This window comes from Microtus ochrogaster, chromosome 16 (genome assembly GCF_000317375.1).
Source record: "Microtus ochrogaster isolate Prairie Vole_2 chromosome 16, MicOch1.0, whole genome shotgun sequence".
Taxonomy (NCBI): domain Eukaryota; kingdom Metazoa; phylum Chordata; class Mammalia; order Rodentia; family Cricetidae; genus Microtus; species Microtus ochrogaster.
In genome coordinates, this window is record NC_022018.1 from 47,484,258 (window position 1) to 47,508,603 (window position 24,346).

Here is a 24,346-nt window from a genome sequence, read left to right on the forward strand (position 1 = left end):
ACCCTGTCTGGTGTCTGATTAGTCTGCGACTTGACATCTAGAACACCCTGTCTGGTGTCTGATTAGTCTACGACTTGCTCAAACAAGAGCATTGTTAGGATAGAGGAGCTGCCGTCCCTTTCCATCATCATCTCTCCGACCCTTCATATCAAAAGAATTTCTTTGTCAATGGCATTGAGGCGCTGGTTCTGATGATGTTACACTGGGGTAGAATGCCATGGTGAAGACGGGGGGGGGGGGGGGGGGAGAGCGTGACTTCATGGCTGTGGCCCCAGGCAGAACCACTGTTGCCTTGTGCTAATCTTACCTGAAACTCAGTAAGTTTATGTGAGTGTTGCTTGCTCGGTCTGTTACATGTGAACTTTCCAGAGTGCTGAGATAAGTGTTCCCTCCCTTATGCTACTGAGGAGTGAGCCCAGGACCTCACACGTGCTGTACGAACATTGCCTCCAGCGAGCCACATCTCCAGCCAGCTGTCCTTGACAGGCCTGTCTAGGTTTATAATAGCTGTACACGATGAGAGGGTGTACAACTGCCTTAGTCTGTTGTGCCAAGGCCAGCCTGTTTAAGTTATTATGTATTTGAGTGCTACAGTTTTTATTCAATTCTCTCTCTCTTTCCTTTAAAAACAGACTCCAGTTCTCTGCTGAGATTCTTCACTTGCCATCCCTTCTCTTGATGATGCCAAAGTTCTTGCAGGGTCCATGTCTAAGAGTGTCAGCGTCTGGACCATGTTCTCTTGGTTGTCTGCTTCCCTCTGAGTTTGGTCATTTGGTTTTGTTCTTCTCCCCCTTCCCTTCTTTCCTTTTTCTATCCCCTCCCCCCTCTTCTTTCTTCCTTTGGAGACAGCATCTTGTGTGGGACCCCATGCGACCCTGGCTGACACCAGACCTGTGACTCTTCTGTCTTAGCTTCCCAGTTGCTGGGATTACAGGCTTGCATAGCCATGCCTGGACGATTTGGGACTTTTGTTTGTTTGGAGACAGAATTTCTCTATTATGTAGCTTTGGCTCTCCTGGAACTTACTCTGCAGGCCAGGCTGGCTGTTTGTGAGTTTTCGAGAGAACACCGGGCGGCACGTGAGAACACTGCAGGGCTGTGAATGTTGCCTGTTTTCAGAGAATGTTGGATTTTCTTCCAAATGTTATTTTCAAATATGGATTAAAAAGATTTAATTCTATATTTCATTCTTTCTAAGGAATATTTTATTTTGACTTTGCTTTATTCATGGGTGATAGCCTTTCTGAGATTCCAACTCAAAGTCTGAGGCGCTTTAGGGACTTTCTCCTTGCTGAACCCCACCATGTCTCTGCTCATCTCTGTAGGTCTTCAGGAGGTGCTACTTAGTGCTTTAACTTCCTGCATGTTGCATTTCTGGGTCTCCAGCCTGTTTTCTGTTGCCTTTTAGGGCTCTCAGAAGGAAATACCATGGATCAGATGGGTCCTGCTTCTCCACCTAAGCAAAGAGCCTTTTTAATGCTGGGGTGAGCAAAGGAGAGGCCCTGCAGGATGCCAAGGGAGGCCTGTGTGGTCAGGCGATCTGGGCTATTAACTGGTGCTCATCTGAAGGGGAAGCAAACTTCTTCTGCCTTTGGGCAAAGGAAATTTTCTAATTAGAGTAAACTGCCCACTAAAGCTGGGCCCTTACTCACTGAGGAGAGAGCTGGGAGACTGGGGAGACTTTGCCTGAGGTGTGGGAGCTGCTCAGAGGAGCTAAGAGGTGTTGATGGGTGGCGGAAAATGGTAGTTCAGTCATGTTTTTTTTTTTTGTTTTGTTTTGTTTTTGTTTTTTGTTTTTGTTTTTGGTGTGTGTGTGTGTGCCAGAACTCAGTGCTTCACAAATGACAGGCAAGCACTCTACTACTGAGTTGCATCTCCAGTTTAAAAAGGGGTAAGGGAAGATTTTATAATTAAAAACAAAACCCAGTGTTAAAGAAAGGCAAGGTTAGGGACCTACCAACAGGTGTGAGCTGTACAGCAGTGAATTGTTTGGATGGCATTGGCTCTCTCAGGCAGGCATTTTAAGGGGGATGAAGACATTGCCTTGAACTAATAGAAACAATGCTGGTGTTTACGTCTAAGTGTATGTGGGTGAAAGGGCTGATACTGAAATTGCCGTTCGTTGAGGTCTAGTGAGGAGACAGGTTACAAGGGGCCTCCTTGAGAGTTTGGTCAAGGACAGAATGTTCGTTAATAACACAGGGCAATAATGGTTATTTTGTGAATGACAAGTCCAGGGTAGTAACGGAAATGGAGTGGCCATCAGGCATACTGCGAAGAGTTTAATGTCTAGAGCCAGTCACATGGTATCTCTTGTTTTGATTTCTTTCTTCCCACAAACCTTCCCAGTAAGGGACACGGGCTCAAATGTTTTAAGTAGCACGTTCAGAGTCACACAGTGAGTGCCTGGCAGGAGTGAAATCCAAACTCAGATCTTCTAAATTTCAAATCACCATTTTCTGGTCTTCAGCATGAATTCTAATGCTGTTACATAGCTATTTGTTTTCCTTAGAGGTAATTTCTATTGATGAGAGTTAACACTGATAAGCTGTTTACTGTCTGTGCCAGATTCGAAGGAGGAAACTTACGGGGGCTTAGCAAGCACTGAGCGGTGGGATGGTGGAGGAGGGACTGATGCTTTCCTTCCTTAGGCTGCGCCTGCAGTCACTCCTCCTTGAGCCACGGCCGAGCTCACAGAACCCTGCCTCCGGGAGCGTGGAAGCCTGTAGCTATCAAGTACAGAGTCTCAATTTCTGAGATGAAAAGCTGTGACCCAGAAAGGTAAAGTGATTTACCCAAGTGATTTACTCAAGAACCCAAAGCCTGTTCATTAGAGAGAGCTGAGCTCTGTTTAGACAGAATTACTATGGCCCACTTTGGGCCACCCCGCCCAGCCTCCCCGCCCAGCCTCCTCCCCCAGCCTCCCCCCCCCAGTCTCCCTGCCCAGCACACACACCAGAGCATTGAGCAGTGTATTTATCTGGGCTAAACAGCTGCAGTGTTGACTGAATGCTCTTCCCAAGAATCCTGTCGTGATGGGAATCACCTTTGGTGGCCAGAGATAACTCAGCGGTGCTCCCAACGGCCTGGACAGGTGTTCCATGGAGCTTCCTTTTTCAAGGCTGTCGAAGTTCACCAGAACATGAACTTGTTCATGAGTATGTCCCCCTCATACTAGGTTAGACAAAAGCATGACAACCACTAAGAAAGAGCCAAAATAGAAAAAAAACATATGACACACATGTATGTGTATGTATATTCATGTGTGTATACATGTGTGTGCAGGTATATGGATGTGGAGGTCAAAGGTTGGTGTCATTTGTCTTCCTCAGTCACTCTCCACCATGTTTTTTGAGTCAGGGTCTTTCGCTAAGCCTAGAGCTCACCCGTTAGACTAGGCCAGGTGGTCATCAAGTCCCTCCTGTCTCTACTTCCCCAGAACTGGGATTATAGGTTTGAACGCCAGATTTTTCATGTGGGTTCTGAGGACTGAGCTCAAGTTCTCAAATCTTTGCACAGTAAACACTTGACTGAACCATCTTCTTAGCCCCAAACAAGTGAGCCTTTTCAAGAGTTCTGCCTAAGAGCGGCCATTCACATGCTAGGGACCGCAAGACTGAAGTCTAGCCCTGCAGTTACTGACATAAACCCTATTGATTGATGCTGTTCTCGGTGGTAGAGAGAAAACTGTCGCCCTTTTCTTCCCCTTTACAGCTAGGTCTGGGTGTCATTTTGATGGCTTCCTCTGCCTGGTTGGTGTCCCTTTCCTCTGGTGCATCCTTCAGTGTGGAGGGAACGTGTGGCTCTTGTTCCCTGCAGTCACACAGAGACAGCTCCCAGTTATATGGACAGCAGAGGAAGCTTACAGACATGTACACATGTGCGCTCATACACATGTGTGTTTGTGTGAGGCTGGAGTGTCACAGTAGCCATGGGCCCAGTGGGGAACCAAGAGAGGCCGAGTCTGTGCTTCACTGTCAGGGCACAGGCAACAGGAAACCTCCAGTTTTAAAATGGGTCAATCAGAAAGAGAGGAAGGGAGATCTCTCCGAGGAGACAAAGGACATCAGGAGAGATTAACCACGCTGTCACCAACTCTTAAGAGGTGTGATGAAGGAACACCGGAGATGTCCACTCCAGCTCCTTTAGGTCCTCTGGCTCCAGGTCCTGCAGCATTGCCTTCAAGAGCTGTAATGAGCCACACCCGTTTCCCTCCCCATCTTCCTTCTCCTACCTCCCTCTTCTCCCATTCTCATTTCTTGAAGGTTAAGGCCATTGCTAGCACCTAGCCTGGGGCTCATGCTGTAGAAAGTATTCTGTAAACATTGTGCTCGTATACATGGCAAACGGGCAGAGAAAGGAGCGGGGATGAAGACAGCATCCTTGAACACAAGTGTTGGAGAGTAGGCAGAAAGCCTTGCTCATGGCTTTTATTTTTATCTTTTTACGATGGATAATTTTAAACATATTCAAAAGTAGAGAAAACGGTGTAATGAATCCCTTTATCCTAACCACGGAACCTCAACAGTGATCAACATGTGGCCAATCTCGCTTCATTTATCTGCCCCTCCCCCTCTGGAATATTTGGAACAAAGACCAGATGTCATATTATTTCATCTGCGAACACTGTAGTATGTTTTTTTTAAAGAGAAGACACAATTTAAAAACACAACACTATCACCACTGCAGAAAACGACAGAATCCTCATCTCCCCAAATGTATGACCCCCGTTCACATTTCCTTTGTTGTCTTGTAAACTCTTCCCCCACTTGGTGGGTTAGAGTCAGAATCCAAACAAGGACTCCATAGTTAGTGGGTTATCTCTCAGGGGTCTCACAATCCCTCTGTTCTCCATTTCTTTCTTTCCTGTTTGAATTGAGAAAACCAGGTCCTCTGTGCTGTGGACTTCATTCCATTCTGAATTTTAACCCTCTGTACTCCCATGGTGTAATTTAATTTGTTCTCCTACCCCCATCTCCCTCTTCACCTGGCAATTAGGAATGGGGTTTGATAGATTTTCAGTGCCTTGGCCAGGAGACTTCAGAGGTGGCATTAGATACTTCCATCTCCTGTGCCAGGAGACAGGTGATACCTTCTTTCTTTCTTTGTCCTGGGGGACTCGCCGTTTCGCACAGGTGTCGTCAGCCAGATTTGTATATGGCCCACTTCTCCACCCACTTTGTGCCTAGGGTCTTAGCAACCAGATGATTGTTACGAGGTCAGGTACTAGGAACCTTCCAGAGAGCGTCAAAGAGTCAAAGTGTTTGTTTTGAGATTCATATAGTGTCTGTCGCTGGAAGATGGAACAGCCTCAGCCACCGGGTGGAAGGGAGAGCTGGATGGGTGTACAAACAGGAGTTCAGATGCAGGCCCTGGCGCTGACGTACCAGCCCACCTAACCCACCTAACCAAGTATTTTAGGAAAGTTTGCATGATACTATAATCCCGCCCCTTTTGCTTAATTTTTCTGTGTGTGTGTGTGTGTGTGTACACATTTGCGTACGTGTGCACATAACTGTTTGGAGCTCAGAATTTATGTGTGACATGATTGTATGTGAGCGGGTACACGTGCCTGTGCAGAAGTCAGAGTTGTGGAACTATCCGGTGTCTTCTATTGTCCCTACCTTATATTTAGAGACAGGGTCTCTTCACTGATTTGGCTAGGTTGGTTGGCCAGTCAGCCCCCACAATACTCCTGTGTCTGTCATCCCAGGATTGGGCTGACAGGCATGTGCTGCCACACCTGCTTTTTCCCCTGTGGGTTCTAGTGATTTAACTCAGGCCCTTGTGCTCCTGTGCCAAGTGTGTTGCCAGTGGAGCCACCACCTCGCCCTCTTTGTTTGTTTATTGATTCAAGTTGGTCCTCACAAGGAAGAATCGTTAGTAATCAGGTTACCCTGAGGATACATGGAAAGCAAACTGCGCAAGGAAGAAGAGAATAAACTCTTGAGTCTTTTTACTTTGCTTCTCTGTTCTCAGAATGAGCTGTGCTCTGAGAGGCGATCTTTGAAGGGTGATGGGCTGGTTCCGTTTCATTCCGACACTATGGCTGATACATAGCTGATGCTTCGGTCCTCCACGGCGCTGTGTGCTCCCTGCCAGGATGATTTCCACACTGCACTTGTACTGTTTTTATACAATAAATCAGCGGCCTCTGTCTGTGGCCCTAAAATCAATGGTGCTACAGTTTGGTTTCATTAGGTATTAAACATGTGTTTTACGAATGAAGGAAATTGCAGCTTTCTCCAGTTTTAAAATGCGGTTAACGAGCCGGGCGATGGTGGCGCACGCCTTTAATCCCAGCACTCGGGAGGCAGAGGCAGGCGGATCTCTGTGAGTTCGAGACCAGCCTGGTCTACAGAGCTAGTTCCAGGACAGGCTCCAAAGCCACAGAGAAACCCTGTCTCGAAAAACCAAAAAAATAAAAAATAAAAAATAAATAAAAAAAAAATGCGGTTAACGTACACGTCACTATTACATAACACTGACACCTAAAATTTCACGATACTGTGTTGTTTATGGCTTGCTGTCTGCCGTTTGTCTTAATGACCTTTCGTTTTTACATTGGTGCCAGGTGGAGAAGATTGCTGTTTCCAAGAGCCCAAGTCTAACATGGTCATTCATCTGAAAATGCTCTCTCCTGATTTATCCCCCACAGTTCGCGTCCCTCACCAGGCTGCTCCAGTGCCCTTGGTTATTGTGTCTACTCAGATGTATCACTGACACTTTGTTTCTGACCTGGCCACAGCTCTAAGCCTTCTGCTGATTGTCTTCTCAGACATCTGTGTCTCCCTGTGGCCCCTAATGCTCCTGCCAGTCTCAAGCCTCCCGGGTTCCCTGTCTTTCCTGGGATTGAGAAGTGACTTTCTTTCCCCATTTAGCTTGTTTTCACTCTTCTCTTTTCCTAGCCCACCCTGCACCTTCCTGCTCTGTGTCCTCAACACAGCTCCGCCCACTTCAAGCTTCCCCAGCTCCCACCAGCCCCACACTCCTGCTTTCAGCCTTCCCCAACTGCTGGTGAATTCCAGCTCTGATGTTTTCATTTCTGTTTCTTACAAAGTACAAAACATGTATGATTTTACCCATCTGGGAATAAAAGTTGAGAGAAGAGAACATGTTTCAAATTTCTTTGTAAGAATATCCATGCCACTCCTGTAGTCCTGGTTGCTAGTTTGATCAATAACAAAAATTTTGAATATGGATTTAAAGATTTCAAAAATGATGTCTCTCCTCCATTAAAAAATCTTCTGTGCCGTCTCCAATTTGTCCTAATAATTGCTGGCCATGTTTTTCATTAGACTATAGTCATACACTGTGGAAAATGGCATCTTGAGGCTGGTGGTATGGCTCAGTAGGTAAGGGTATTTGCTGCCAATCCTGATGAACCGAGTTTGGTCCTAGAACCCACATGGTAGCATAAGAATGGCTCCTGCAAATTGTTCTCTGGCTTCCACACTTGCTCTGTGTTGTGTGCACACCTCCCCGCCACCCCATAAAATAAGGAACATGATGTCTTGGTCAACAGTGACCATATCCCGTAAGATGCTACGGAGCTGGGAAGTTCCTATTTCATGGTGACATCCTAGTCCTCTTGATGCCCTAATAACGCATCACTCATGTTTGTGCTGATGCTGGTGTTCTCAAACTCACTATGGTGGCAGGTATGTAATAGTACATCACAGCCTAGGGTGGTGATATACAGGAGTTGGTGGCAGGAGGGTTGAGAGAGTGAGGCCAGCCTGGACTATGTGTAAGACCCTGTCTCAAAATGACAAAACAGAACAAGTACTTTAATGTATAGCAACAGCACATCATCCTTGCTAGTAATAAATGACGTCACTACTGGCTCATAAACTTATCATACTAAGCTCTTTTTATAAAAAAAATTGTTTTTATTGAGCAATACATTTTCCCCTTATACTAAACTCTTAATCATTTTAGAGTGTGTTCCTGCCAGTATAAAATTTTACTATCTCAGGTTGACAGTGCCCTTTGATGGCTTGAAGAGGCTACACGAGTGACTGACTGGACCATCTGACTTAGTGAAAGTGTACCCTAGGCTGTTCACACAGTGACAGAGCTGGGCGAAGACCCCGTCTGCAGAAGGCACCTGTCGTTAGCGGGCTGGTGGCAATGCTCCCTGGGCCTTCGCTCTTCACCTGCTGGACCTCAGGTCTTCTTGGTCTTGGTTGCGAGCCTGGGCTTTAGGCCTGAGCCATCGCTCCAGCTGCCTCGGTTCACCACGAAGTTGTGCAATTTCCCCTTGTTTTAGTGAATATAGTTCCTGCCTAATCCTGGTTGCCAGAGGATGCCAACAGCAGAGCTGTTTACTTTCAACTATAAAAATAGGAAGAATTTTTTTTAACTTAAAAGCTTAGCTCAAAAGGTTGTTTATTTCCAGGGTTGATGAGAGAGAAAAGCAGTTTTTTTTTTTTTCCTGGTCTTGTCTTTTGGGAAGAGATAATTCAATATGTCAGTCACACAGCAAAATTACTTAACCTTAATAAAGCATCTTTTCTCTGGTCTTTTATATACAAGTGTCATTTTTGTTCCATTAAAAAAATGACAGTATTTACTTTATCCTCATCTTCACAGTTGAATGAATGTGCGTCAGTCAATGCTGCCCCATTATGTGGCTTGACTGCAAAGTGGCACATTCACTGGGGTTGACTCCGAGAGGCCGGCTGAGGAACACCATTCGGGGCAAATGAATCCAATACGACTTAGTGTTGTATTTCATTCTCTCCCTGTCATCTCAGGGTAGGCATAGATTCGATGTGCTGGAATTTAGAAAGTCTGTTTTTTTTCCTTTTCAGAATGTTTTTGCCCAGTGTTAATTGAAGCTCTGCAGGAATTAGATTGTCACAGTTTGCTGAGTCAGGGTATAGTTGGACTCAGTAGTGTAAATCTGCTCCGTTTCATGGGGGTACTGGACCCGTTTTTATTAGTGCTGGAAGGAGAGCAAATGTTCTCTAAAATGATGGGAACTGAGAAAAACAACGTATCAAGTTCTGTATTTCCATCATTTCCACCTCATACTCGCCCCTCTCCAGCTCCTCCTGGGCTCCTCCATCCCCTCCATCTTTGTGATCTCTTAATTATCATTGTTACATGCATGTATGTATATACAGATGCACACTTATAAACATGTATGTATATACACATGCACACATATCAATACAATCTGCTGACTCCATTTAGTGTTGCCTACGTATATATTCATATGTATGTCTACATACACATATAGGTGTGTGTGTGTGTGTGTGTGTGTGTGTGTGTGTGTGTATGTGTGTGTTTGTCTAGGTATTGCAATTGGGGATTATCTAGTTTACCAGGGGTCTTGTCCTTGGAGAAGCTTGGCTCTCTTAGCAGCCATTAATTGCCTAGTAGACCTTCTTCTAGGGGTCAGTCAGGGCCATGTGAGCTTTCTCCTGTCCACATTGCTCTTTAGATAATGTCTATAACAGCTGGAAATGCCGTTCTTGTCACTCACTAAAGCACTTTGGGGGGCAGTCTGTGGATTTTTAGCCACAGCTTCAGGAGTTGAGCTGTGTGCTTCATTTGACTAATAAGCCAGTGACCTCTGGGTTCCAAAAGAAGGCCGATTCTGCTTGCATAGAGGAGGAGCTAAACTGTGTGCTACATTGCTTTCTTTTAGTGGCTAGGCATCTCAATAATTAACCCGTCTGTGTCAGAGCACTGCAGAGAACCGTTGCTGCTCCTCAGCTCCCTATGGATGTAGTGAAACTCGCCAGGTCACTGGCATAAAGAGAGGGGGCTCAGTTTGACTCTCAGTGCTTAAAGTTCCAGCCATAGATGGCTGGTCTTAGCATTTGGGTCCTTGGTGGGGCAAACATCATGGTAGGAACTTGCGGTGGTGTTGCCTTACTCAGATCACAAGCTGGGAAGCAAAGAGAGAAAGGAGCAGGTTAGGGTCACAGTCTTCCTCGAGGCCATGCCCCTAGTGTCCTAGGGGCCTGTTACTGGGTTCCACCTCCTGAAGGCTCCACTGCCTTCTAATAGTGCTGCCAAGAAGATGGAGTGAGTAGCAGGAGGGCGCCCCCTTTGGGGGAGCCACTCAGTAGTACATAGTAGCAGCTATTTCCTCCCTTTCTTCCTCCCTCCCTCCCTCCCTCCCTTCTTCCCTCCCTCCCTCCCTTCTTTCTTCCTTCCTTTTTTCTTGATAAGGTTGCAGAATTTTTAAAATCCTGACCAGGGAGATATTAGAGGAAGGACTTAATAAGAAAGATATTAATAATGAGACAGGAATCAATCAATTTTAATAGTGTAACTTTTTTCAGGCTATGTTCCTACTAACGTGTGTGTGTGTGTGTGTGTGTGTGTGTGTGTGTGTGTGTGTGTGGCCATTCAATCCAGAGCCTCGTGCATATAAGGGAAGGATATTGAGCTATGCTCCAGGCCAACCTTCTTAAATTATATTTTGCTTGCCTTTTCAAACAAGTCACTGGCTCTTACCTTAATCTCAGTCCGAAACAGTGATCATGCCTTCAGGAATCTCAGAATGAGATTGTGCCTGAGAGCTGTCTCCTCCCGCCTTATATTCCTCTCTAGGGCTGGGATTAAGGGCTTGCACTGCCTGTTTTTTTTTTTTTTATGGAAACCAGTGTTGCCACCGGGATTAAAGGCACTGGGATTAAAGGTGTGTGTGACCACTGCCTGGTGTAAGGCTGACCAGTGGGCCTGTTTTAGGCAAGCTTTAGTTGTTAAAATACAAGTGAAATGCCACTACACTTGCTGATTTGACTCATTGGCCAGCTTGCCCTGCGGAGTCTCTCAACCAAGCTTCACATGTTTTTGATTACTTGGCACTTCCTGATGAGTAGATGATGTCTCTCCATCATATTAAATTATCTTGGTCTTGAGTGAGTGTTGAAGTTAAAGTTTTAATCTTTGAGAGGGGCTTTCTGGAATGCTCCTTGTGTTGCTAAGCAACCAGTGGGGCGTTATGGTGTGGCAGGTTAAGTTCTTTTAGAGGCAACAGCTGTTGATCCCTCGGGAACAAGTGCTTAGCGTCTGTTGAGTCTATTCATTTAAAGTGTTCCAAGTCAGATTCTGTTGCCATTGAGAAGGATTGTTCTCGAAATGGAAATATATAGCAAGCATCTTAACTCTGTGGTGATGATGAGAGTTAGATGCTACTGAGGTTCTTTGAGGGAGAACTCTGATTAGTTAGGACTGTTATCAGAGGCTGATGAGCAGGTATTGATAAGCCACAGTCAGACGGCTCCTTCAAGCTCTACCCAGAAGTCAACCTCTGACTGCAGTTTCTCGGGGGTAGGTCACAAGTCTGTGGTTTAAACTTCATTTGAGGCTCCAGTGCCATACATAATAAGATTAGGAGCATAGGGCTGAGAGATGGCAGCAATGAAAAGTCCCTTCTGTATGATGTAGTAATAGCTTAGATTAAAAACCAATACTCTGCCACGCTACATGCAAAGGGATAGAGTCATTAGTCAAAGAACTTAGGATGCCATGAAGACTGATGATCAAGGAATGAAAATGTTTGAAGAGTAATGCTGCATTTGGCCTGAAAAGAAATCAGAGAGGAGCACGCCTTCGGCGCCGTCACCAACGGCAGCAGCCGCAGACAATGAGCACAACACTTACATCCATTTGAAATATATTGTCTCATCATCTGCCAGCAATGCTGATGATATTTACTCTCGGGGACAGGGGGAGTATCCAGGAGAAGAGGGTGAAACTTGGTAGTTGTTTCACACAGGGAAACATATAATCTATCCCATTAATGCCAAATTCAAATGGGCGATGGCTTTTGTGAGCAGGACTAGGCTACATGAAACCTGTATTGAGATGTTTTGAAGCAACAGAACTCATCCCACTCCCTAAGGATAGATTCACTTGGACAGTGGCTAGTACAGACAGCACAGAATCAAGCCCTGGGATAGTAAGCAGGTGACCATATTGGTCTCTATCTCATGTGTGTTCTCTTGTGTTTGAACTCCTGCCATCTGGGGAAGAGTCTTACCTTCCATGGGCATTCATATCAGTACTTTGGGAATTACCCTTGCCCTTAGTATCATGGAGCTCACTGGAGGCCTTTAAAATGTTTGAGTTCCTTAAAGAGATTCTCTTAATTAATGGGCATTGTTATAAGAACGATAAAGGCTTATTTATATCCAGAAGAACACATAGAAGCTGTATTTTGACCAATCATTTCTAACAACTATCCAATGGCTGGAACTCAGGGCACTTCGGAGCCTAGAGGCAGGAATGGTATCATTCTTAAATTGGACAGAGCTGACTTTGGATTAGATTGGAAGTAGTTTTGCTCGTTGTGTTTATCTGTTGTCAGAAAACACACAACTTTAAAAGTGGAATGGTTCAGAGCAACCCGAATGTTCTTTGCTCATGAAGTCTGTGAGTCAGAATGCTGAGGTCACTGCAGGTCTTTCCCGGGGCATTTATTTAAATGAGGTGGTTGACTCAGCCGGGTAAGTCGGTACTGGATGGTCTGTGATGGTCTTGTTCTCTTGACTGATCTAAGTGCTGGATTTTGTCTGGGCTTCCTTAACCTCTGTTCTTCAGGAGTCTTACCAGAGTCTCTTCCAGGTGGCTTCAAGGCTGCAAAAGCGGAAGTGGGAGGCACCTTGAAGTCAGGCTCCTGAACTCCCACAGGGTTGCTTCACTTTCAGACTGATGGTCGGAGGAAGCCCCACACGTGTTGATTAAAGGGTGAAGAAATAGGTTCCTCCACCTCTTGGTGGTTTAAAAAGAAAACAATAATGTAGAGGGTGTTGGTGCCGCATTGTGGAGAATTGCTGTGTGGAGTGTTCAGGCTAAAGGTCAGGGCAAATAATAATTAGGCAAAATGACTTATCTACTAAGAATTCTGTCACAATATGGCATAGAAGAGTTACATAATGGAAATCTAGGAAAGAAGCTCCAAGTAGGAAAGATTCTGAACAGTCTAAAGTCACCTCTCTCTCTCTCTGTGTGTGTGTGTGTGTGTGTGTGTGTGTGTGTGTGTGTGAACAGAGAGAGGTTAATACAGGTGTCTTCCCACCTGGCTATTTGAGTCAGGGTCTCCCTGAGTCTGGACCTGGAGTTCACTGGTTCAGCTTGGATGAGCTTGCTGGCAAGCCAGGGGGACCTCCTGTCTCTACTTCTCGAGAGCTGAGAGCATAGGCACGGTTGCTGCACTTGACTCTTTAGGTGCTGAGGACCTGACCTCAGTCTCACGCTGTGTGCTGTCTTCCAGTTCACAAACAGTCCAAGTTCTGAACACTATATAATCATTTCAGAAAAGAAATTATCTAATGGCTTTTCAATCTAACTGGCATATGATACTACAACCATTTGAATTACAATATAAAACTTGAAAAAGTGTTTAAGAAAGATAGCCAAGTGAAAAGTAAAAAGATTCTTATTATTGGACATCAGATAGTTCACCATCATCAAAGAGGAAAAATAAAAGAAAATACAGAACATTTAGAAAATGTGAATTTTGAAGATGAATTATAAATGAGGGATGAAAATCAATTTATTACACACTTTTCTGTCACGGGAAGCATGGTTGGTCTCACCAAGGTTCCCTACGAATTCAGCTTTGTCACAACTCCCCATGTGGACCAATACTTGTAAAAAAAATCTTCTGAGAAATTATAGTTGGAATCTGTGAGCCAGCAATCAGAAGCAGCTCCAGCCTGCTCTCACCCATGTCGGCCTCTCCTCACCCAAGCCTGCTTGGACTTGGAGCTCTAAATTCAGGTGCAGCCTCAAGCCCTGAGATTTGAAGAAGAATTTGGCATAGATAATGACTTTCATTCCAAGCCAGGCTGGCATTAAAGATGGAGCCTGATGGTACCACAGGGGAATACGGATACAATGAATGTGAGAATGGAGGATGGAGGGCTTCTAGGATTGAAGATCACCCTTCTTCAGTGTGTGTGCGTGTGTGTGTGTGTATGTGTGTGCGTGTGTGTGTGTGTGTGTGTGTGTGTGTGTGTGTGTGTGTGTGTACACTCTGCAAAAGACCAAATGACTGCATTCTCACTGTCTCCTTTGGAGAAGAAAAATGATCTCCTATTACTTGGCTGCACTCCAAGATTTGCACCAATATCCCCATGGCCCCAGGGTGGACATCATTTCCCATCATTCACAGGGCTGCAGGTATGTGGGCCCTTCTATAGCAGATCATGTAACAAGTGGGAGTGGCGTCCCTACAGCCAAAGGGGAGGCCGTTTACACGAACAACTGGAATCCTGCTCCCAACACAGAGTGGCTGCTGGAGACAGCCAAGTGAGCACACAGGAGATTCAAACGCAGCACGGAAAGACGATCAGATGAGACAGGGACTTTCCCATCAGACAGTTCAGTCAGTGTGTTGTGGGGCATGATGTTCTTGAGAGGATCGAGAGCTAGTTGGTCAAGTGGAGGGATTTGAAGCACAGAACTGAAACATAAAGGGGTGGGATTCATGAGAGATGCCAGCCTAGGAACTAGACCATGTGTGGTCATGGAAGTGACCAGATGACTATAGGAAACACTCTCAGACGTGACTTGAGGCTCCTCTGCGTATGTTGGAGCTCGTGAGGACCCAAAGAGCAGCTTCCTGTCAGGGAGCAGATGACCTCCTGTGAGAAGGTGTTGGCTAGCTGAGGTGTCTCACCGTTAGCACCAGGGACGAGCTGGGGGAAGAGCAGTAGAGAGAAACAGCAGCAGGTGAGTGTACCGCACACAGGCAGCCAGCCATTTCCCTCGGTGATTAAAACAGCAGCAGACGAGTGTACCGCACACAGGCAGCCATTTCCCTCGGTGATTAAAACAGCAGCAGGCGAGTGTACCGCACACAGGCAGCCATTTCCCTCGGTGATTAAAATTTGTTACGGAAGAATTTAAGGGTCTCCAAAAAGAGGAACATGGGATGTACTCACTCATATTTGGTTTCTAGCCATAAACAAAGGACATTGAGCCTATAATTAGTGATCCTAGAGAAGCTAAATAAGGAGAACCCAAAGAAAAACATATAGGCATCCTCCTGAATATTAACCTTCATCAGGCGATGAAAGGAGACAGAGACAGAGACCCACATTGGAGCACCGGACAGAAATCTCAAGGTCCAAATCAGGAGCAGAAAGAGAGAGAGCATGAGCATGGAACTCAGGACCATGAGGGATGCACCCACACACTGAGACAATGGGGATGTTCTATTGGGAACTCACCAAGGCCAGCTGGCCTGGGTCTGAAAAAGCCTGGGATAAAACCGGACTCTCTGAACATAGCAGACAATGAGGACTACTGAGAACTCAAGAACAATGGCAGTGGGTTTTTGATCCTACTGCACGTACTGGCTTTGTGGGAGCCTAGGCAGTTTGGATGCTCACCTTACTAGACCTAGATGGAGGTGGGTGGTCCTTGGACTTCCCACTGGGCAGGAAACCCTGATAGCTCTATGGGCCGACAAGGGAGGGGGACTTAATGGGGGAGGGGGAGGGAAATGGGAGGCGGTGGTGGGGAAGAGACAGAAATCTTTAATAAATAAATAAATGGGAAAAAATGAAAATTAAAATAAAATCTTAGGGAAAAATAAAATAAATAAATAAATCAATAAAAAAAGAATTTAAGGGTCTCATTACTTGTTTTATGATAAAAGAAACTCAAGAGGAAAATACGAAGAAATGGTCTGCTTGCTAGGACAGCTCTTGCGGTGAGGGAGATCATGCTCGCCAGAACCACAGCCTCCACGGTGAGGGGAACTCATGCTCGCCAGAACCATAGCCCTCACGGTATGGGGAGATCATGGGAGGAAATTCAGGTCCCACTGATGCTTGAACTCAGATTGCTGGATTCAGAGTCCAGAGTGCTAACCGTTAACCATGGGGCCATATCTAGGCTTTTTTTTTAATTTATTTTTTGAAACTTTATACATGAACATCCATCTACATACTTCATTCTCTCCCCTCCTTCCATGTCCCCATCTCCCAAACTCATCATCCTGTATTTTAAAAATGATTATTGTCTGTATATACACAGATTATTGTCTGTATATATACAATTTTATTTATTTATTTTTATTTTGTGACTGTTTACCTGAGTTAGAAAGCAAATCCCAAGATGGGCCTGGTGGTGCTGGCATGTAATAACAGCTGCTTCGCTGAGGGCAGGAGGACCATGGATGTAATACTTGCCTGGCTACAGGGAAAGCTGAAAGCCAGCTTAAGTAACTTAGTGAAATCCTGTATCAAAATAAAACATTTTAAAAAATGGCGCCAGGGTTTAATAGTGGTGCATTTGTCCAGCCTGTACTGGCCTTAGGTGCAACACACACACACACACACACACACACACACACACACGCATACACACGTACACACACTCACACTCACAAGGCTCATATGTATACACACACAGATACACACACAGGCACACACTTGCTACACACAAATAGGAACACACCCTCTCATATACTCAGACTCATTCATGTACACACACACACATTCACACTCATAGACACACACACAGAAACACAACACACAGGCTCTCTCTCTCTCTCTCTCTCTCTCTCTCTCTTTCTCTCTCTCTCTCTCAGACACACACTATCACACATAATGTGTACTGTTCTTACAAAGCTCTTGAAATAAAGTGATCAAAGTTGAAAATGTTGTAATCGATAGTGATCCCAGGTAGCTGCAGTCAGTGAGATGAGCAACGTCAGGTAGAAACGGTGGTGCTTGGGGTAAAGTCATCAGAGGGCTAAGGAATGGCAGTCTTAAGACTAAAGAGGAGTCTATGAAGACAGTGAGCACAACTTTCGCATAAAGTAATGTACCATGAAATCCGTAAAGCAAAGTTGATTGAGATACAAATACAATCCTGCCGGGCACTTTAATAAACCCCGGTCACCTGTCTCCTCCATAATCTCACATCCTCCTTGAGGATAATAAGCAATAGATAGCTATGTTTAATAGCTATGCTGGATCTGATGTCTCTTTAATACAGAATATTAGCTTCTGTGGAGAGGAAGGGCGGATGGAAGGGGAGTGGGGAGGAGGACTTGAGGCAGTGGGATAGTCAAGATGGAGGAAGGACAGAGATGGGAGCAAGCACAGAGATATTTTGATTGAAGGAACCATTATGGGGCTGAAAAGAAACCTGGCACTAGGGAAATTCCCAGGAACCTACAAGGATGACTCCACCTAAGGCCCTAAGCAATAGAGGAGAGGGTGCCCAAACTGGCCTTGCCCTGTAGTCAGATTGATAATATCTTAAATGTCCCCATAGAACCTTCATCCAGCAACTGATGAAAACAGAGGCAGAGACCTGCAAGGGAGCACTGGATTGAGTTCCCACAGTCCAGTTGAAGAGTGGGAGGAGTGAGAATATAGCAAAGAGGTCAAGACCATGATGGGGACACCCACTGAAACAGTTTACTTGAGCTAATGGGAGCTCACCAACTCCAGCCGGACAGGGAAGGAACCAGCATAGGATCAAACTAGTCCCTCTGAATGTGGATGACAGTTGTATGGCTGGGGCAGACTGCGGGACTGCTAGCAGTGGCACCAGGATTTATCCCTACTGCATGTACTGGCTTTTTGGGAACCTATTCTCTTAGGATGGATACCTTGCTCAGGCTAGATATAGTAGCGAGGGCCTTGAACATTCCCCAAAGCCATGTGCCTTATTGTCTCTGAGAAGTGGATGGGAGTGGGGGGTAAGGTGGAAAGAATGGGAGGAGGGGAGGAAGTGAGAACTGGGATTGATATGTAAAATGAAAAAAGATAGTTTCTTTTTTAAAAAAAAAGAAAATAAAAGAAAAAGAAATTTAAAGAACAATGTTTTTATAAATCATTTATAAACTTATAAAAGATTGAAATAACCTTTGTATCAAAGGGTAAATAAAGACAAATGAGAGGAGCATGGGTGGTGCACACCTTTAATTCCAGCACTGGGGAGGCAGTGGCAGGAGCACTCTGTGAACTAGAGGTTAGCCTGGTTTACATAGTGAGTTCCAGGATAGCCGAGGGCTACATAGTGAGACCGTACCCAAAAAAACCAGCAATAAGAAGGTCAAATGTCAAACTGTTTAAAAGTCCACAGAAACTTCTAGAGAGTGAAACCGTGGGCAAGGGGAGGTCACCACCTTGACACACCGTCATCATTTAAATGAAGACAGAGCATGTTTTTTTTTATTATGAAATTGTAGCGCACAACGCCTGTCTGCGCTCTATGTGCTACCATACAGTTCCCGAGCTTAGGGCAAGGGGCAGGAGATTGAAACACACAAAGACTCACAGAGACAGACAGAGACACAGACTTCTAGTCACTGGTAAGAAGCCCCTAAGGAGGCTTATATACCGAACACAGTCAGGTGGGCCAACAGGTGAAAACCTTATCCTCTGATCCTCAAGGCCAAGGCAACACTTGCTCGTGAAGCAGAGCTGGTAAACAACTTTGACACAGCTTTCAGTAACTCAAATCAGAAGGAAAGTAAAGATCTCTAGCAGGGAAGAGCAGCTGGAGGCCAGGACTCCAAATGGTCCCAACATGAAATGAGGAAAAAGAATGACAAACACCCTAAGGTAAATCAGAGAAAACAATCAAGGAAAAGGCCAGAATGAAGGAAACAAACCCAATAAGGCAAAGGCTCTATATAGCTAGTTCTTTGATCGGCACAGTGAAGCTGGCATAAGAATCTGAGTTGTGATTAGAAGCCTAACAGGTGGGAGTGAGAAAAGGGGCATATTTGGAGGCACAGTGACAATCTAGAGAAGACAAAGGAGAAACTTCATTCAACTCTTTAACCAAGGATCTGAGAACCCAGACGAAGTAGACTTCTTTGTCAGATATAAGTGTGACCCCAAAACTAGAAAATTTGCATTGGGTAGTAACCATGAGACAGGTGGGAGATGGATCAGAGAGCAGATTTGAAGACAGCAATGGTAGGCTCTGGACCTGTAGCTGAGTTTCATGTTAGCAATTAAAGAACACATTTTACTAATGTTCACACTAGTTCTGAAGCCTCGAAGCTCCTGGTTCATCTTCAGAATAGACACACGTTTGCTCCCCAGGCTCCACACAGGACAGAAACAAAACCTAGAGAGCAGTTCTGAATACAGATTAAAAACCTGTCTATAAGTTTAGGCTCCTGACCAGGGTGGACATTGACGGGTGTCGCCACAGCACACTTCTGGCCACTGAAGCCCGTTATGCACAGAATAGGAAGTCATTTGGAAATTTGCAAAATTCATAGAAATAAGAAGGAAGACATTCTGTACTCTTGACTTCAAAACTGTCCAAGCTTAATTTAGCTCGTCACTGCCCCTTTCCTTGAGGGCTGTGTGAGCAGTAGCAAATTTTGAATTGCTGCATGTTCACTGTGAAATGCCGTGACAGCCTCCTGCTATTATAGCTTGGAGGGATGTGCTCAGAAATGCAAAGCCATTTCTATACATTCCGAGCACAGCATATTTCCAGACGGATCTATCACACATATTAGCGCTAATGAGACAATCTAGAGATTTCCCACGCTGCTGCTCTCTTCCGCTGACGCTCGCTACAGATGACACATTGTGCATATGAATAAACCCTGCCCTTTGTCCAACGCTAGTGCCAGTACCGTCGCTGTTGCTAGTATCAGGCCTGCACGCTGCTCGGTGCCTTCTGCCTACCACAGACAGAATTTACATGACACACGGGGGAGGGCAAGCAGCATTTCCTGAGAGTCACCTCGGAATGACTTTTCCTGTGTTTATGGGGTCTGTGTGTAATTGCATGTGTCCCCCATGTTTGCGTCTCTTGCTTAGGAATTAGAGGTGTTTATAGGGATTATGTCACAGGCTTTGTGTTTTATTTTACTTTGTGTATGCACAAGTTGGGCATTGAAACAAAAATTGGACTCAAATAGTCAAACACTAAGGGCATCTACAGAACAGATAAAGAAATGAGAACCATCTGCTTCACTTACAAACGCTCTTATCTCTAGCAAAACGCTTCCTGGAAACATGTCCTAGTGCTTCTCCTGAAGACTCTGTGCTCGGGGAGCTGGGCATGATGGGGCATGGCACCCCGTCCCAAGATTTGTGAGCCTGCAACGTGGGGTTACTGAGTTCAATGTCAGCGTGGGCTAGGTGGTTAAGTCTGGGGCCAGCCTGGGCTATAAAGTAAGACTGTTTCAATCAATCAATCATCAATCAATCAAATAAACAAAACAAACAAGTAAGCAACAATAAGAAAACTCTTAGGAATGTTTGTGAGCACTGCGGAAGGTACTTAGCTGTTTTCTAGAATGGTGCTGTGAATAAGCCCCATGATTCAAAGAGGCCAAAATTTGGTACTTATTTCCGAGAGATAATCTGTCCTAGCTACAGCATACACGGTTGAAGAGCCTGTGGCGCTGAGCTGTACATCAGTGCACTTCACACGCATTAGGATTTAATTCCTTCTTATGATGTTTGTGGATGGAAGCATAAACACGGCACCTTGCTGTTCCAGGGCTGGAAAGGTGAAATAGGAAGGGATTTAATCTGTTAGGAATATTGCTCCTGATCCTTGGAGCTCAGAAAATGCCACGAACAGTTCTCAGAACGCCTTTGTAGTGAACTGTTTGCTCTATTACCCTCTCTGTTTTTTCTTTGCAGATCCTTCGGGTGGCCTTTTAAAATAAGCACCAGAGCCAGAGAGAGCCAAGCAGGAGCGGAAAATGTTCGGAAGACTTCTGCGCTCTCTCTCTACTTTCCCAGCCCCTCCAGCCCTGATTCCCTCCTCGGATAATGTGATGTTCAGAGGGATTCCTTAATCCAAGTCACCCCTCAGTCAGGCCTATCTACAAAAGATTGTATCCCTAATTCAAGATGGCAAGCCAGCCGCCGGAAGAGCCTGTGGAGTCTCAGGTCTCCGATGAGCTGGAGTGCAAGATTTGTTACAATCGGTACAACCTGAAACAGAGGAAGCCCAAGGTTCTGGAGTGTTGTCACAGGGTCTGTGCCAAGTGCCTCTATAAGATAATAGACTTTGGAGACTCTCCCCAAGGTGTCATCGTCTGTCCTTTCTGCAGGTTCGAGACGTGCCTGCCAGATGACGAAGTGAGCAGCTTGCCTGATGACAATAACATCCTAGTAAACTTGACTTGTGGAAGCAAAGGGAAGAAATGCCTGCCTGAGAATCCCACCGAGCTGCTGCTCACCCCCAAGAGGCTGGCTTCCCTCGTCAGCCCTTCCCACACGTCCTCCAACTGCTTGGTTATCACCATCATGGAGGTGCAGAGGGAGAGTTCCCCATCCCTTAGCTCGACGCCGGTGGTAGAATTCTACAGGCCGGCAAGTTTCGACTCTGTCACCACAGTGTCCCACAACTGGACGGTGTGGAACTGCACCTCCCTGCTCTTTCAGACGTCCATCCGGGTGTTAGTGTGGCTGTTAGGTTTGCTGTACTTCAGCTCCTTGCCCTTAGGGATCTATTTACTGGTGTCTAAGAAAGTTACCCTTGGGGTGGTCTTTGTTAGCCTCGTCCCCTCTAGCCTTGTCATCCTTATGGTGTATGGTTTTTGCCAATGCGTTTGTCATGAATTTCTGGACTGTATGGCACTTCCTTCTTAATCAATAGACAAAATAGGAAATTTGGCACATACGGCTATGTTCAAATGATGTACATGCGATTTGCTTTCTTTTGTATTCTCTACGACTAGTGTCTACAGCCTCCGCAAAGCCCTTGGCCATATGTCTGTGGTCCATTTTCTGTCCAGATGTTGGCTTGATGGGTTCTCCTGGATTCTGAAAAATGTTTAAGAGACGTTCATTTCTACATAGGGGTTAGCCAGGAAGCAGATTGTGTGTGCCTAGCTTTTTAGGGCACGCCGTTTGTGAGGCGTCCGGGAGCAAAGGTGTGGGCACAGTGAGTGCTTTCAGACAGGTACCAGGCAAGGTGGCAGGGTCCTGGTGAAAAGGTCGGGATGAATGGAGGCCTCCTTCAAGTTAGGGGTATCCCATGATGGTGGGTAGATGTCAGAGGCAGGTTGCTCCGAAGCAGGCCAGTGTGCTTCCTCATTCTTTGAGCAGCAGAACCCCTAATCACCCTCAGGTGCTTTCTTTCTTGAGGTAATGCTTCTCTGAGGTCTGCTAGCCCCGCTCAGATTCCTTTGTCTTCTGTGTGGTGCTCCCTGCCCCAGGGTCCCACAATCTCGCCCCCTTTGGTGGTTCCTGCAGAGTTCCTGTTCTGGCATGTTGTTACAGAAGATGGATGATTCCGAGAAGTTTGCATGGAAGTAGACCTCATGCCTGGGAATGGCCATTTCTGTGTGCATCTCTCTCCCAGGCTTCCGGGAGAAGATCTGAGCAGTTTTTGCATGTGGAAGGATTCCCTGGAGTAATTTCTTATAGCATTTCAGTTTTGTTTGGTTTCTAACCAAATTCTTCAATCCGCCCCTAGCCATATCCTGAACGAAATTCCATTTAAATTAGTCGTTTCAGCTTATGAAGGTTTCACTTTCTTCCCCTTGTGTTAAGAAATTTGCTTAGGGCTGACTTTGCAGACTCCTGCAATGCTCTGAGGGAAGCTGTGATGGTGGAAGCCCAATAACAAGCCACCAACTGCTCTAGTCCCCGGCACCGAGAACCCCCGCGTTCTGTTGAGTACCAGACTGCAGTGGCTCAGGCTTATGTCCTGTGGAAGGCCAGGCAAAGGAAAGGGTGAAGCCATGCCAAGCCGATGCCCTCCTTGGAGAGATGGGTCGAGGTGGGAAGTGGGTGCAGCTCACTTGTGGCTACCTGCTGTTCAGTCAGTTTGGGGGTAGAGTCAAGTCCTTGAATTTATTTTGTGTAAAAGCATAAGCTACATGACTTGAGTATAGACCCCTTTTCATGAAACAGACTGGGGGACATTGAATGTATATATTTATGGGAATAAGTTGTGTAGTAGGTTTTAGATGGGGACATAGGATGTTCACAGAAACTAGACAAAAAGAGGAAAGAGAGCTTTTTAGTGTCTGAGACTCGTTACTGATACTAACAATAGAATACCCATAATGCTTAGCAAAGGGCTTTACCAAGACTCTATTAGCTTGTTTGTGGTGAAATATTTGTCGTGTGAAATAGTTACAGGGGGCCAGTTCCAGACTGTATAGAAGGAAATGGATACTTATCTAGAATAGGAGTTCTGTTTTAGTTACACCACTGTTGACTTTGAGAACATGTGTGCCCAGGGTACACAGAATGAGAACGTTTATGTGGGATGTGGTCCCATGAAATTTAAACCCCAAGTTAGAGCTAAATACATTTATGATTCCAGAAACCCTAGTTTTAGGTAGTATTGTGGATGCGGTTTCCAGAATTCCATTTGTACTTTGAGTAAATACAATATTTAAGAGGTTTTGTGGTTTGGATTTCTATATTTATAAGGTTTCTTTTGTAAAGATGCTCATTTGGTGTGAACTGTAATGTTGAGTGAGGTGGTGAGTAGCCGCAGGAAGAGATTTCCAGAAGGCCCTGGACCAGCTCTGTGTTTTGCTACTTTGTGTGATGTCTGCAGTGCTGAAATTGTGTCTGTGTGTGCTGTGGCAATATTTTTCTTAATGCCAGTGTGTTGGTTTGTTTTAAAGAGTTTTAAATGTATGACAATAGCAACGCAAAACTACACAACTCTCCATGCTGTGGAATGGAAGGGACAACCCTTAACTGTTGTATTCCCTCTGCTAATGTTTTCTTGTCTATTAAATTTTATGATTTCTAAACGAGATGTTTGGTTTCTCTGATTTATGGTTGAGATGCCATTATCACTTCAGATAACCACAAAAGTGAACTTTCATTAAGCCAGTGCCTCTATCATCCACACGGAGATTTTAGAATTGCCTCACAAAGCTAACGTCATTTACCACACTTCTACAAAGGCCCTCGTATTTTGTTTCAAATGGAGAAGAAACATGGGGGAAGATGAAATAAGAACATTATCTCCATAAGTGAAATGTTTTATTTTGTCTGATTTGGTTAACTTTTTCCGAACTGCTCGACAAAATAGAATCCAGTGAAATAAAAGAATTCTTACCTTGCACAGCCTGATCAAAGCAGAAAAAATACTGGGTTTACTAATTGTGACCATTGTTGAGTCACTAGAGAGTGTGCAGCAGTTCCGTGTTCCTAACAATCAGTGACAGCACATGTCAATCAACAGCAATGGTTTAATTCACTTTGCACAAGTGAGCAAAGAACCAGGTTGAGGAAGATGGTTACCTGGGCTCTTGTGACTGCTGTGAACTCAGGCTTGGCTGCTGAGGACCAGGGAGCAATGCATGCCTGCAGGGTTTTGAGCATTGTGGAAACCACACTGAAGTTTCTCAGTGTGTCAGCCTGACGGATGAGAAGCCAGAGGAATGCTG

At 45.3% G+C, this 24,346-nt stretch overlaps 1 protein-coding gene across 2 annotated transcripts in view; it reads left to right on the forward strand.

Annotated features, from left to right (window-relative positions):
• Rnf182 (ring finger protein 182) overlaps positions 1–23,702 on the forward strand; it is a 45,512-nt gene extending 21,810 nt beyond the window's left edge. For both annotated transcript variants that reach the window (XM_005355097.2, XM_026783141.1), the window contains exon 2: positions 20,619–23,702. In XM_005355097.2, the coding sequence (XP_005355154.1) occupies positions 20,832–21,575 (744 nt within the window). In that variant the 5' untranslated portion in view covers positions 20,619–20,831 and the 3' untranslated portion in view covers positions 21,576–23,702. The remainder of the gene's footprint in view (positions 1–20,618) is intronic.
• The last annotated feature ends 644 nt before the right edge of the window (positions 23,703–24,346 follow it).